Raw genomic sequence first — 15577 nt, 5'->3', positions numbered from 1 at the left:
AAAAATGCAAAGAGCTTGGGATGAATTCACTTTAATCAGCTGCTGGCAGGCGCCTGCTGGGGAAAGGCCCTGGGCCAGGGGTCAGAAGAGGGGTCTAGGGGCCGGGTGGGGCCCTGCCTCGGAGGTACTCATGGCCTGGGGGATACTCATGTGCCAGGTGTCCCAGCTGAGCAGGGCACCCAGGGAGGATTGTGGGAGACCAGAGGAGGCAAGGGAGGGGGGTCTGCCCTTGGGCAACGTCTGTCTGGTGCGGCCACCCAGGAGTGCATTTTAGGGAGCAGCAGGAACGCATTTGCCTGGAAGGCAGGGGGTGGAGCTCAGAGGCTGGAGAGGGCACCTGGGAGGGAGAACTGGGACTGGGAGCTGGTGGGCCCAGGACCCTGGAGGCTTCAGGGTGGTCTGAAGGTGATGAGCAAAATGGCCAGAGTGAAAATTACAACAGTGGCCATGTGGTGTTAGAAGCTGGCTTAGATCCTGGCTTTCTCAAGTTGAGGCTGCGTGACCTTGGACAAGTTACTTAATTTTCTTGAGTTTTGGTTTTTCTCATCTGTGAAGAGGGAAATGGTGGTTGAGAGGTGCTTAGCCCAAGGACTAGGCAAAGAAGGGGGGCCACAGTCTTTCTTTGGGGTCTGTGGTGTATTTGCTGGGTGCTTTAAGTCTGGACTGCACTTCCTGGGGAGGCAGGTGCTGTTATTCCCCCATTTTGCAGATGCAGGCACTGAGTCAGAGGTGCTGGCCCCCTGGGCTCTGTGCTGGGCTTTTCCATGACACCACCCTCCCTCTCCGAGGACGGTTGGGGCTGAGCTGCATGCCCTGGGGGCTGTGCCTGGCCCTGAAGTCTTTCCAGGGTGTCTCAGGTTTCCAGAGGACACTTGCTCAGGAATTTTTCCCAGGGAGGCAGGGCTGCAGAGCTGGGGGAAGTGAAGCCCAGCGTGGGGGAGGTGCCCAGGCCCAGTGGGGGTGGAATAGCAGCTAGAGCACCGGTCTGGGCAGGTTAGCTGAAGTCCTGACCTCGGCCTCTGCTGGAGGCTTCCTGGGCTGCAGGGACTGGGGGAGGAGCTGCAGGCAGCTGGGCTGGGCTCCAGGGCAACCTCTTGTCCCAGGGCTCCTCAATCTGCAGAGGGGCCTTGGGGGCATAGGAGGGGTGGGAATGGCTGCTGCCAGCCTTTCCACCGCCAACAAGAAAGTGCCGGCTGCATTAGGCTTCTGGGGTCAGGGATGTCCAGCTCAGATGAGGTATTTACAGGACAGGGCAGACCCCCGTGGTCTGAGCACAGAGCGCTGGACTTGGAGTCCAGGCTGGGCTGATGCCCCTGTGTCACTCTGTTAGGCGTGTCATGCCCCCGGGCCTCACTTTTCTCCTCTGTGACACCTGGGGCCTGGCACTGCCCGTCCTGACCCCACACGTTACGCAATCAGAGGATATTCCCTCCGGGTGTGAAAGTGAGTCGAAAGCAGCAAAGCTCCACTCAAATGCCAGTGACCTTGTTTGCCAAGGAACATTGGCTGGCCCGGTCTTGTCAGCTGAGACCACCACCCCTGCCCCAGGTGGGTAGCATTTCTCGAGCTCTTACAGGACAGCAGGTGCCGTTCTCTGTGTTTGCTGCATGGTCACTTCACCTCCTCGTGGTACCCCTGGGGGAGATACTCATACTATTCCCATTTGACCGGTGAGGAAACTGAGGCAGGGAGAGGTGAACCGCGGGTCCGGTTTCACATGGCTGGTTGGTGTTGGAGCCCAGGTCCGTCCCATCCCTAACCCCATGCTCTTAGCTGTTTGATTTTTCTGCCTCGGAGACCTCACAGGCCAGACACACCCGGTGAACTTCCTTGCAGAACATGGGGAGGCGAGGGAGCAGAGGGACGTCCGGCAGAGAGCTGGGTGTGACAAGGCGGTACCTGGGTTCCTGGGCTGAACTTTGTGCTTTCAAGGCCATCTCCCTGGCCACCCGCTTTGGGGACATGCACGCCGGAGCCCGTGCCCCACTTCCTGTGCTCTGGGCACCCAGATCTCTTTAGTTCCCCACCTACATGTCCCCATGTCCACCCAAAGATGGATTGCACCTTTTGTGTTACCAGTTTGCGGCTATTACCCCAGAAAAGCCAAGTACCCCAGAAAAGCCATGTTCTTTAATCCTCATTCAGTATTGTTGGGTGGCATCTTTTCGATGTTTCTGTGGCGATGTGACCCGCCCATTTGTGGGTGGTAACTTTTGCTAAGGTGGTTTCCATGGAGATGTGTCTCCACCCTTTCAAGGTGAGGTTACTGGAGCCCTTTAAGAGGGAACTGTTTTGGAAAAAGCTTTAGAGGCAACAGAGCCCACAAAGCCAGAGACCTTTGGAGATGACAGAAAATGCCCCTGGGGAAGCTGTTGAAGAAGCTGGGAGAGAAAGTTAGCAGATGTCACCATGTGCTCTCCCAGCTGAGAGAGAAACCCCGAACTTCATTGGCCCTTTCTTTGGAGTTAAGGTTTCCTTATTTAGATGCCTTAATTTGGACATTTTCATGGCCTTAGAACCGTAAACTTGCAACTTAATAAATTCCCCTTTTAAAAAGCCATTCTTTTTCTGGTATATTGCATTCCAGCAGCTTATGAGCTAAAACAGGTGTGTATTCCCCACCAGGTCTGAGGAGTGGGCAGCGGGTGCTGTTTGCAGGGAGTGGGGCACGGGCAGAGCTTGGTCTTGTGGGTGTCTCGATTGGTGAGGGAAGGAGCTGGGGGTGGAAATAGAACGGGGTGGGCTGCAGACTGGGGGTCCCAAATGCTGGCCGCTGGCCTGGGTGCAGAGCTGGGTTCTGCCAGCCACCACTGTCTGGCAGATGGCCAAGCTCTCGCGTTGATGGCGGTTCAGAGAGTATCTCCTGTCACCCTGGGTGGACACCCCAGCCCCAGCCTCCTGGTGGCTTTGTCCTTAGGGGTGTCCTTTGGACGTCATGAGGCTTGGTGGAGGCACTAAAAATAGTCCAGCAGAGCAGGGAGCATGGGTGCTTTGTTCTGGCCGTGTGCACCCACCCACAGGTCCTTAGCTCTCCTGCTGGGAGGCAGGGTGGTACCACGCAGGGCAGAGCAGGCCAGCACGGTGGTATTTGCAGCTGCAAAATGGAGATGGCGACCTCGAGAGCCTTTCTGGCAGTCACTCCTTTTCCTGGAGTCCTTCTCTCGTTCTCTTGGGGGTTCTGGGGTCTCCTACCCACGAGCTGCACAACCTCGTCACCTCAAACCTCTGTGAGGCCATCTGCATGGTAGGGAGGGGTCAGTGGGATAGTGCCTGCGAGGATTTGGGCACAGGCAGGTGCCCGGGGGCATGTGCCATCTCGGCAGCATCTGCGGCTTTGCAACTGTGCACCCAGCAGTCTTTCCGAGGGCCCCAGGCGCCGCCCCTGCCAGCACTGGGCCAGATGTGGTTTTTTGGATGGTGTAGGGGGAGCGTCTCTGCGTGGGTGTCCTCGCATGTTGTGTGGGCTGCTATGTTTTGATCCAAGGAAGCCAAGCTGATTTTCCCGGCCCATCTCTCCGCCATCCAAAGCAGAAAGTTAAATAAACACAGCCAAGCGTTATCACAGAATGCAAGGAAAATGAACTGGGTCCCCACGGGTGGCCCACATCTGGCAACTGTTGGGCCTCTCAGGACTCTGGGATGAGACAGATATGGTTGGAGGCGGGAGGAGCTCAGTGTGCTTCCTATCCAGGTCCGTGCCTCTTTCCAGGTCTCCGCGCCAGCCTCAGGAGCCCGTGGGGGCTGCAGGTGGCTTGCCTTCAGCTGCATCCCTTCCCATCTGCACAGCCCTTTCCAAGGCCTTTACAGGGACTTCCCCTGATGCTGGCCTAGCCTGGTGCTTGCTCTGGAAGCACAGTCTGTGAGTTGGGCCCATGCTACTGAGGCCTGCGAGGCTGGTCCTTGCTGCAGGAGGTGGTGGCCAGCAGCATTTGGGAAGTGACCATGGTTGGCATGATTTTCTGTCCCTAAAAAGGCTCATGGGTGGATGAGCCACATGCTGGGGGAGCACGTCACCTGTCTCTTGACCTTGTGGTTGTTGTGTCTCCTCCCACCCTGCCATCCTCTGCTCAGCACTGCCCTTGATCTGTGACATTCAGCCCCTACTGAACTGAAATGTGCAGAGTGGATTTCCAGGGTTCCAGAGCAACCGATGTGTACTTTTTGTTGGGAAGAACTGAAGAGGGTGAGTCCTCCACCTGTCCCCTGTTCTCTCCTTATTTATTTGTCAGAGATTGCCCAGCACACCCCATGCCCGTGGTCCCCGGAGTGTGACATTCCACTGGAGGGCCTGGAGTGTTCAGGATTTTGACAGGAAAATGCTCCCCCCCCATACTTACATATGCTACTGTCTATTAGGAAAATGTTACCTCATGTGTTTTTTCTAATATCTATTAGTAAAGTTGTTACTAGCACCTCAAATGTGTGATTTTGTGAATAGTGCTGTTAGGAGGCCAGAAGGAAAGCTCTTTAAGTAAAAAAGGGAGTTGATTTAAGGAGAAGCATCAGTAGCTGTCAGTGCAGAGGGTGAGTGCTCCCTGCAGAGCCCCTGACTGTCATCTGGGGGGTTCTCTGGGAGCCTTTCTGGGGGAGCAGTCGCGATGCCTCATCTTCTCGGAGTGCACGGGCCTGATAGGCTCCTGCGTGCCCCCGGCATTCTCTAGTGAAAGCTTGTGGATCATCTTGGGACAGGCAGGTTTGAGTGAGGTGAGGCCTGCCTTGGGGTGACCAGCTGCCAGGGGGAGATGCTGGGAACCTATGAAAAGCTTTGTCTACCTGCGTTCTATCCACAGTGGTTGGGAGATGGGGGCCAAGCTGGGGGGGGGGGGAGACACATCTGTGTCAATGAAATGTCCCCATCCCCAATCCGACTTATTAAAAGTACTCACTCCTGAAAGTATTTTGATTGCCCAGCCCTGGGACATCCGTGTGGAATTACAAAAAGTTTAGAAATGGTCATTACAGTGCATTCCTGTGGCAGGTTTGGGGCTTTTAATATGAAGAAAGAGTTGGAGGGCCGGTCTGTGCATCCCGCACCAGATGAAAACACTCAGCACACACGTGCGTGCACACGTGCACACACACACACAAATCAGTTTCCAATAAGAGACACGGTTTGCGCTTTGCTTGTGTTTAAAATAAACCATATGTATAACAAGGTTCTGACATTTATTTATAATATGTTAGTGCAGAGGATAAGTTGTTAAGGGGTTGTAAAAAAAAAACATTAGTTTTTCCTTTATGGGGCTTTTCTTCAAAGAAAAGTGGAAGAAAGGAAAAGAGAGTGGGAATCCAGTCTCACCCTTTCCTTCCTTTCCTCCTGATATGGCGAACAGCTCTGGGGGGGTGCGGGTCCCCTCCTCTCCTGAGGGAGGGGCGCTGACCCGGGCTGGCCTTCCCTGACCCCCGAGCTCCGAGCCCACCCTGCGGGGCCAGGCGGCTTCCGCTGCAGTTGGAGAGCTGGTGCGGGGGAACCCACAGGATGCAGGCCCAGGCCCTGTCGTAAATCCGCGTTCACAGGCTGCACGTTTCTGGTTAACGAGCCCTTGCAGGGGTGCGGGTATGAAATGAAATAGCTATGTGTGACCGAGAGGGTTAAGCTCAGGGAGAGACAGGGATACACTGGAGGGCGGCCTGGGAGGCCTGGGGCCCTGGAAGTGTTATGGCCCAGGCAGCCGGGTCCCCAGAAAGGGAAGTTTCTGGAAACATCCTGACTCTGAGTGAGATTCGCTGAAGACGTTGAAACCGTAATCCTCCTTCGCTCTGCTTGTCTTAAACCAGGCACTTCACACGTGTTATTTCACTTTGTCTTCAACAAGAACGGGAGTTTGATTGCTCCTCGTTTTATAGAACTGGAAACCAAGACTCAGAGAGGACGTGTCCTGGTCTCAGGTCACACAGCAAGCTAGAGGGAGAGTTAGTGATGACCTTGGGAGGGTGCATCCCAAAACTGAGCTCTACAGGACCACGCCCTCTGGAAGGTTCTGGAAAGATGAGATGTTTGTCCCCGATGTTCCCGATGAGCCTTGGTTTCTCTGTGAAGGTTCCGTTTGGGAAGCTCAGTCACTGTTACTGCTGGTTCAGCACAGGCTGAGATTGAGAGGCTGGTGTGTTAAGTGTGTGGGCTTCAGAGAACCGTAGACCCGGCCTCAAACCTGGGCTCTACTTCTCATTGCATACATAACTTGGCCTGCTTAAAAAACACTCGTTCAGGTCCTGGTTTCGCCATCTGTGAAACGGGACCCTCACACAGCCCCTTTGCAGGGTTGCTGGGAGGATTAAGTGACAATACGATAAAGCGTGTGAAGTGGGCAGCTGAGTGTACTCACAAAGATGGGTGATTGCTTTTACTAGCAATACTGATGGGTGCAGTCTTGTGCTGAGGGAATTGGAAAGTGGGAGAAAGAAGAGGTCCAGAGGGTTTCCCTAAAGCCTCTGAGAGGGTAGTTGGGGGGCAACATGCTGGAGATTGGGCCCTGACCCAGGTACTTTGTAAACACCATCTCATTTTATCCTCAGACCTACTTGCAGGTTGCTCTGCCCAGAGGGGTTACTTAACTTGGCTAGGTCACACAGCAAACCTTGGGTTATTGGAATTTGATCCTAAGGCCTCTTGCTTTGACTACACCCTGCTGCAGATGTGGGCCAACTTTAGCTCAGGGTTGGGGTGGTCAGGGGGAGCTTCTTGGAGGAGGTGAACCTGAGTTTCGGAGTGGTACTTTTGACCATCAGAGCTGGACAGCCCTGCAGAGGGGGGAGCCTGTGGTCAGGCTGACTCTGGGCTCTTGGGTGAGATGCTTTGAGCCCTGGGCCCATGTCCAGGTTTTCCCACAGGCAGATTCTGAGATGGGTCTGGGCTGGGTGGGTCTGCATCAAATTTCCCCTAGTTTATATTTCTTTGCTTAGCCAAATGTAGTTTGATTTGATTTTCCTGAATTTCATCTTTGAGCAGGAAACATTTTGCTTACTTTTAAAAAGAGCCCCATAGGCTCTTTTTTTGTCCACAATTGTCCTCCTAAAATGGGATTTGCATATTCGTGTAAAAGGAAATCAGAATTTTAACTGCGGTTAAAGCAGAAATGGATCTCAGCTCCGCTGATTCCCTCACCCCTTTCTCATGGGGACTGACCCTGCCCATCCCACAAGCAGAGCTCCTGCCAGCTGGGGGCTAAAGCAGAGCAGTTAAGGACTTCAGTCCTGGCCCCACCCAGTCCTGGCTTCAGGACCTCTGACGAATTACTTAGCCTCAGTTTCTTCATCTGTAAAGTGGGGCTAATACTTGTATCTAGCTCATAGAGTCATTTAGGCCAGTGGTTCTCCAGCTTCGGTTTGCATCAGAAGCACTGGGATTGCGTATAACATCCCATCCGCAGAGATTCTGCACTTGGTGGGTCTGAGGTGGGCCTGAGATTCTGCGTCTCTCTCAGGCTCCCTGGAGCTGCCACTGCTGGTGGTCTGGGGACCACACTTAGAAAAGCACTGTTCGGGGTGACTGAACGAGTGTGAAGTGTCGGTGATGGCGCTTGGCACCGAATGAGGGCTCAGCAGCGCTTTGCTGCACGCTCCGAGAAGAACCGTGTTGGGGGTTGGGGGGAGGGCATGGTCTTAGATACTCCAGGCTGCCAGGGCTCCGGAGCTGCCTTTGTCACCTCCCCTGTGCTCCCGGGGGAGTCGTTTCCCCGCCTGTGAAATGGGCCGCCAAAGGCCTCACTTTCAGGCAGCAGTGGAGGAAACAGCTGCAAAAGCCCTTTGGAAAAGCTGCAGGAATGGCAGGGCCGGCGCCGGATGGTTCTGGTGTGGGGGCCGGGGGCGGGGTCCAGGGGGGGCGGTTGCCCTGGCACACAGGGACTGGCGAGGTGCATGCTTGCACCGGTCCCTGGGGGCCTCGAGTCACCCAGGCCTGACTCCTCTTCCAACACAGCCACGAACGTCTCCTTCGTCAAAGAAGAAAAAAGACGTTTTCATTCACACGGGCGCCTGGCCTTGGCGCTGTTGTCTCTGCTTCTTCTGAGTTCCTGACTCTTTTTTTCCACCCAAGTTAACACATCAGATGGCTTTGCATTTGTCAGTTTCCTTTTTAACCCCCATTTCCCTGGCTTGGAGGAACCCAGGCAGAACACGGGGCAAGAAGCTGGGTGTTCACGGCTTCCCTCCTGCTTCCTTCCTCTCCCTCTGAGCCAAAGCCACGCTTGGAAATGCACAGCCCTGGCCTTCTGAGTCCCTGGGTTGGCTTCTGGGCAAAAGCTGTGGCTCCCCTGGGTTCCATTTCCTCATCAGAAAAGTGGGGATTTTAAGGAAGGCTCTGAGGGGGGCTGGGAGGATTAAGTGGGAGCCAGTAAGTAGGAGACCAAGCACTGCACCCAGCACCCACTTGGGCTCAGTGAAGGCTAGTTTTCCCAGGGAGACTCCTCTCTCTGGCCTGGATCTGCTTGAGTTGGGCACACCCAAGCGTGGAAGTGAGTGTGCATGTGTGTGTGTTTGTGTGTGCTCAAGCACAGGTGCTGGAAGGGAAGAGAAGCTCTAGGGCAGAGATGGTCAGTAGAGTTCAACCCACTTGTTTGAGCCTTTTGAAGCTGCATCCATGCTCAGTGAGAAAGAGTGCCTTGATTGACTGCTTGGTGCAGGATGGGATTGCTGGGGCAGGTATGCCACATGCATTCTGTCCCTGGCCTGGAGAAAAGAAATGTTTTTTCTGGTATAGGAAAAAAAAACACCAAAGTGTTTCACATTCGTTATTCTATTTTACAGGCCACCATCATCATCATTATCATCATAATCACCAGCATTGTTTTTTAATTACGGATGAGTAGAGGAGAGGAATCAAATTTCTGCAAAGTTGCCCAAGACCTGGGTTTTCCTGGGATCTGTTCCTTCTACAGATACCTCCGAGTCCTTCTCTTTTGGGAAGTTTCGGGGATGTGGGGTGATGGGTAGATGGGGTGGCGAGAAGGAAATGAGCTGGCACAGAATCCAAGCCCCTTGGCTGTGAGCTCTGGTGGTTCCCCGTTTAGGGACACCACCCCTGCACCATGGCGTGGGGCTAGTGACTGAAAGGTGGTGAGGATAAAGGATCTGTGGTTCGAGCCAGGACCCCGGTTAGCATAGACAGCTGGTGTGGGTCGTCCAGGTGACCCCAGTAGCCAGCCAGGAACTGGGCCAGTATAGACACATGATGTGGATCATCCCATTAAGTGCAAAAGCACAGTTTCCTCTTCCACAGCAGACTGGGGAGGGTGGAGGGGTGTCGCCTCAGTAATGAGAGCCAACGTCAGTGGTGCATCTTGAGCTAAGTGCTCTAGGAATATCATCTCATTTAGTCCTTGCAACACTCCAGCGAGATCGATACTAATGTCATCACCATTTTATAGATGAGGAGACTGAAGGTCAGAGAGGATCAAGTGTAATGTCCACAATCTAATGGCCTGGAAGTGGAGAGCTGGGGGGTGAACTCAGGCAGCCCTATTTCTGGGTCCACCCACTTATCTCCTATATTTTACAGTTTTTTTTCCAGATAGGCTCTGGATAATTGTTTCTACGATATAAATGTCGAGCTGTGTTGAGTGACTTCTGGAAGGGTCACTGTAAAGGTGGACCAAGTTGTTTTTGGCATTCTTGGAGTATTATTGGCTGTCTTTCTGTTCTCCCTATTTTATAGAAATTACTTGCAGCCCCTCTGCCTGGGGTTGGTCAGGGGAATAATTTATGAAAGTTTCCGGTAGCGTTGCATCTTTCGTGGGTGCTGGTTTTAAAGTCATTGTTTAAGAGGAAAGTCAACTTTTGCCAAAATTATTGTAAAAATCTCTCCTTGGAGACCCATTTACCGTCTCTCCGTAATCTATGCCATAGGTTTTCCTCCTGCGTTGAAATATACCATTGTGTGTGTGTGTGTGTGTGTGTGTGTGTGTGTGTGTGTGTGTGTGTGTTGAGCACTAGTTCAGGTAGAAGAAAGCTTCTGGTTAGGTGCCATGTGTTCTGAAAAATCAGTTTCTTTCCCTGCTGGACTCATCCTCCCCGTGGTGAGGTGCTCGTGTAACGGGGGGCTGTGGATAGAGGAGACGCTGAGCCCAGGACATGTGATTCTAAGGGAAATGGCAGGTGGCATTGACTTTGCCATTTAGATTGTGAGGTTTTCTCCTTTTGGCAAGTGGGCAGGTTAAACGGTTTTGTGAGGGGACCTGTCATGAGATCCCAGCCCCTCCAAGGGTCTGAGACTGCTGCCGAGGGGACCAGCTCTGGGGTCACGGGTGCTCTCAGCTTCTGCTGTAGAGAGCCTTTTCCACAGCATCCCCTTTCCAACCCACCCTCTGCCTGGAGCCCATCCCGGCTTGGGACGAGCCTGGAAGGGGGAGGGGTCAGTGGTGCTGTCGGTACTTGGCGCTGGTCCTTTTGCCCTGATACCAGAGGTAGTCATGGGCTGCGCTACCCTTTGTTTGTGCAAATTAAGTGACGGTCGCTGGCATCTTCATGCAAAGGAAAAGGTTTACCTTCCTTTGGGCACAGCCTTATATCCAAGGCACACTGCTTGGTGGGCAGAGTGTGGCTGGATTTCAGCTCCCTTTCCCCACCTCCTGTGGGCTCCTTGTGCAGTGCACAACCTTCCTGCCCTGTGTGCACTTTGTGCTTGTTGAGATTGCGTAGGACTAAGTCGGGGAGTGACTTACTTCACCTACATTGTCCCAGGCTCAGTGTGGGTGAGAAGTTTTCCCTGAGGACGAGTTCACCACCTCTGCTGGGGCAGAGAGGGCCCAACTCTCCCCTACGGGTGGGATGACCCCTGGGACCAAGGCCAAGTTAGCAGAAGAGGCGGTGCCTTAAGTGTTGAGAGTACTTGCCAGAGGTGGGGCTGAGAAAACTCAGCTGAGTAACCCAGTGGTTTTTAAACCTTTTATTGGGTTTTGGATCTTTTTGAGAAAAACCATGGATCCTTCCCCAGGAAAATGGCCATCTGCACATGTGTCTAGCAGCTGACATAGAAGGCAGGGCCTTCTGGGATCCAGAGGCCAGGCTGGCCAGCGGCCCCAGTGTGGGTTTTAGGGTAGGGGAAGAGCCTTGGGGGCTCTGTCCTGGCCCTGCCCGAGGCCTCCTCCAGCCCTCGGACTGGCATTTGCTTACATTCATCTCCATCATTCGTTCCTGACACTCCTGCCTTAGCACTTGTCCCTAATCTTCCTGGCTTCTCTGCCAACCCAGGTCCTGCCTGACCTCGGCGACCCCCTGTGCGGGACCCCAGTTCAACTTTTGGACTCCTGCCTTCAACCTCAGCCTCTGAATTTCCTTTTCTGTTCCCCTCCCCAGCTCTGTGTCCTTTGCATCTGTGAGGCCTTGGGGGATTCCATACGATGAGACACTCCCCCCCCCGCCCAGGCCAGGAGCAAGTGTCACTAGGGAGGCAGTTTACTCTGGCACCCACCCAGCACCACTTACTCTGTGCCACTGGGTGCCTGAATTCTGGAGGCCCAGCACTCAAGGCAGCTTGTCGATGGGGAAAGGCCCCCTGTGATGGTGCACAGGGGGCTGAGATAAGGGTAGTAGTTGCTTACACCCTGCCACAGCTGGGGAGACAGAATCGGGTGGGGCTCACAGTCTCTATACTTCTGTGGCGCAGTCAGCCTTCCACATGGCAAGAGAATGGGGAGTTCTCATCTGCCTTAGGAGAGCCTGAGAATCCTTACTAACACATCCCTAGAAACGATGGTTAATACTCAGGGCTGATGCTTGAATTGCAGCCACCAGGTTGATGCCCTCTAAGGAGACTCCAGCCTCTTTCAGCTCCTTCTTTTCAATCATTGAGGGTTCTGGCCCCTGCACCAGGTGGAGACCCCCAGGACTTCACAGATACCCACAGCCATTCCCTTCTCTTCACAGCTGGTCCCGGCTGTCCCTTGAAGGGCTTTATTTCTTCAGCAGCCCATTTTCCAAGGGTGCACCTTTGTGCATTGCCCCCCAGCCCCCACAACTCTGGGGAATTCTCTTGGGACACCTGTAGGGGCGTGCTTTCTCCCTGGGCTTACTGCGGCCGAGCTGCGCTGGCGTGAACGTCTCCGTGGCCCTGTGGGCTGAGGCGTCTTATCGGAAACTCCAGCCAGGCTGATGGGGGCAGAGGGTGGGCTGGGGGGGACCATGGCTCCCCCCAGGGTCACCCTCAGCCTCAGGCAAGGGGTCCATGGTCAGCCATTGTGTGGGTGAGGACAGCTCCCTGCTCTGATTCGAGAGCTGGATTGCATGAATGACATTTTCTGCTTAGCGCCCGCCGGCCTCCAGACATGTGTGCCTTAAGCTCGAGGCCAGGGCAGGTGTGGGCGACCTGTGGGTGCAGGATCCGAGCATGTTACCTGCCATTCCAGGAGTTGGCATGGGTATAGGGTGAGGGAGTGAGTGACGGTGGTGTACGGGGGACAGGCGAGTGTTTGTGGCTGCATCACCCACGGACAGGCTCCCTGGGGTATCATCCTGGACCTGTTTGCTTATTTGTTCAACAAAAAATTTTGGGGGCACCCACTACAAGCATCACATTTTTATTGCACTTTCCAGATATTCCATTTTTTACTAATTTTAGTTTGGTGGCAACCCTGGTTTGAGCAAGTCTATTGGTGCCATTTTCTGACAGCCTATGCTCATTTTGTGTCCCTGTGTCGCAATTGAATTGTCTTTTTTTTTTTAAAGACATTATCATTGCACACTTAATGGACTACAGTATAGTGTAAACATAACTGTTGCACTGGGAAACCAAAAAATTCGCTTGCTTTATTAAGGTATTCACTTAATTGTGGTGGTCTGGAAGCGAAATTGTAATATCTCCAAGGTGCACTGAACTAGGCACTGGGCTGCAGCACGGAAGGAGACAGTGAAAAAGGGACTTGGTGAGGGAGGCAGGGACAAGTAGGTGTGCAGAGATAGAGAGGATAAGGGCCACGTGTTAAGACTGAGATGTCTAAGCAGGAGTTGAGTTGTGGGCTGAGCTCAGGGACTCACCCCCAGAGGCTGTGCACCAGGGCTTAGGAGAGATCGGGAACAGCTGTCCAGCTGGGTGACTTGGGCTGGTTGCACGGCCTTTCTGAACCTCCCACCAACATCTGCACCCATGCCAGCGCTTGACAGATGGCACCTGAAGCCTATCCCCAATGGCTATCTGGAGTTTGTGGGGTCAGGAGCATAAAGAATTTTGAGAAAAGAAATGCACAATGCCCGTGGACAGTCTAAGGTCATTGACAGGAGAGGAGGTGGGATGGAAGGGACCTGGGAGTTGAAAGACAGTGGTCTTAAGCAGGTAGCAGGTCTTACTTTTACAAATGTTGTAGAAAACTCTTTCCACATGAGTAGCTTGGGTGTGAGGGGCTCTGAAGTGAGAGCTTCATTAGTGCCCCAGGGAATCTAACCTCTGCCTGTGTGCCCCCTCCCCACATGGATATACTTGCTCTGCACCCCCTTCCCCAGTGGGAAATCCTCCCTGGTGCCCTCTCCCTGCATGAACGTGCTTTTCCCATACATACCCATCATCCTCTGGAGTGGGATGTCTCTGTGTTCCCCAAGAGACTGAGCAAGGTGGGGTATGTATGTTGGCCTCAGAGGCAAGCCATTTTATTAAAATTTAGAGGGGGCATCTGAGGAAGTCTCCCTATACTGGCCACTGTGCTGCTGGGTTTTTCTCTGTGGTGCTCACCCAAGGTATTCATTGTGCCCCTGCAGCAAAATTCCATCTTAGGGATGGCTGGGACTGTACCAGTATAGGCTTGGACCTCCACAAGTGCCCACTCCAGCTGTGATGGATCTTCATGACTCTATGCCTATTGTCCTTGCTGGTCATCTCTTTGTTGAAGAAACCAGTGTCTGGTGGTGGTGGCTGCAGCGGTGGTGATGGTGGTGGTAACGGTGATGGTGGTGGTATGGGTGGTGGAGGTGATGGTAGTGATGATGGTGGTGATAATGGTGGTGGTGATGGTGGTGATGGTGATGGTAGCGGTACAAGTGGTGGTGGTAATGGTGATGGTGGTAGTGGTGATGGTGATGATGGTGGTGATGGTGGTGATGGTGGTGGTGATGTTGATGGTGGTGATGGTGGTGGTGATGGTGATTGTGGTGATGGTGGTGATGGTAGTGATGATGGTGATAGTGGTGGTGGTGGTGGTGATGGTGATGTTGATGGTGGTGATGGTGGTGGTGGTGGCGGTGGTGATGGTGGTGGTGGTGGTGATGGTGGTGGTGATGGTGATGGTGATGGTGGTGATGGTGGTGATGGTAGTGATTATGGTGATAGTGGTGATGGTGGTGGTGATGGTGATGTTGATGGTGGTGATGGTGGTGGTGGTGGTGGTGATGGTGGTGGTGGTGGCGGTGGTGATGGTGGTGGTGGTAGTGATAGTGGTGATGGTGGTGGTGATGGTGGTGATGGTGGTGGTGGTGGTGATGGTGGTGATGGTGGTGATGGTGGTGGTGGTGGTGGTGGTGGTGGTGGTAGTGATGGTGGTGATGGTGGTGATGGTGGTGGTGGTGGTGGTGGTGGTGGTGGTGGTGGTGATGGTGGTGATGGTGATGGTGGCAGTGGCAATGGTGGTGATGGGGGCAGTGGCAATGGTGGTGATAGCAGTGATGAGGTGGTGATGGTGGATGCAGTGATGAGGTGGTGATGTTGGATGCAATGATAGTGGTGGTGGTAGCAGTACTGCTGGGATATGGGTGATGGTGGTGGTAGTGGTAGCCGTGGTGGTGATTATGGTGGTGGGGTGGTGGTAGCTGCAGCAGTAGTTTTTCTCAGTCAGAATGTATGAGATCTTGTGTTTATATCTTCAGTAATGAGGATGTGAGCCAGGGGATGGGGTATTGGTGGGGTGGAAACCACCTGGTGTGGGGAAATGCATTCACGCCCCACCACGTCACAGGCGAGCTGGCCCCAGCCTTTGCTGTGCAGGGATGCGACTCTGGGAAGTGCGTAGTGATGTCTGCCATTCATCCGCCGCTGGCCTGCACTTCTCCCCTTTCCACCTCTGCTTGGGCCCAGGGACAGAGCTTTGAATCCTCCCAAGGGCTCGAAAATGATGGATGTTTTCATATTCTCCTCTCACAGTGACTGAGGCCAGATCTTTGCAGAGGAAAGACATGGCACTTTGGGGCCACTGTCAAGGTCAGTGACTTGGGAGAGCACACCTCTCAGCCAGAGGGCATTGAGTGGGCCCCTGGGTGGGGCTTCTTTGTCCTGATAGGTAACAGGAGTGACACGTGGAGAGTGAGGGCTGCACGTGGATGTCCTGGTGCCCGTGGCTTGCGAGGTGTAGTAGATTTTGTGGAAGGTGCCCAAAAAAATGGCAGCAAGTCTCTTATTAGGAGCTATATATATATATAAATTTTTTTTTTTGGCATGGGCAGACACTGGGAATCGAACCCGGATCTCTGGCATGGCAGGCAGGAGCAATCTATATTTTAAAAATTAAGTAAAAGATGAAGTGTGAAGGAGACTGCCCGTCAGGTGTGGCAGTGGCCGCTGTTCACACCTGCTCCTCGCGTGCGCGAAGCATCTTCTGTCTGCCTTTTGGGAGCTGCCTGGTTGGAATCTTCCTAGCGAGTGATACCACTTTTGTCTGGCACG

The 15577-nt window shown here is 53.6% G+C and overlaps 1 protein-coding gene across 3 annotated transcripts in view; it reads left to right on the top strand.

Moving 5' to 3' along the window:
* Positions 1-15577, top strand: part of ZNF423 (zinc finger protein 423) — a 324971-nt gene that overhangs the window by 39660 nt on the left and 269734 nt on the right. The window contains exon 1 of one of the 3 annotated variants that reach the window (XM_077132357.1): positions 15054-15115. The exons of the other annotated variants lie outside the window; for them this stretch is intronic. Within the exon in view, the coding sequence (XP_076988472.1) occupies positions 15091-15115 (25 nt within the window). The 5' untranslated portion in view covers positions 15054-15090. Of the gene's footprint in view, positions 1-15053; positions 15116-15577 lie in introns of those variants that run through there. 3 annotated transcript variants of the gene reach the window in all.

The sequence above is a fragment of the Tamandua tetradactyla genome, chromosome 16 (genome assembly GCF_023851605.1).
Source record: "Tamandua tetradactyla isolate mTamTet1 chromosome 16, mTamTet1.pri, whole genome shotgun sequence".
NCBI classification, from domain to species: Eukaryota; Metazoa; Chordata; class Mammalia; order Pilosa; family Myrmecophagidae; genus Tamandua; species Tamandua tetradactyla.
The sequence above is the reverse complement of the archived record's forward strand: the minus strand, read 5'-3'. Positions and strand labels throughout refer to the sequence as shown.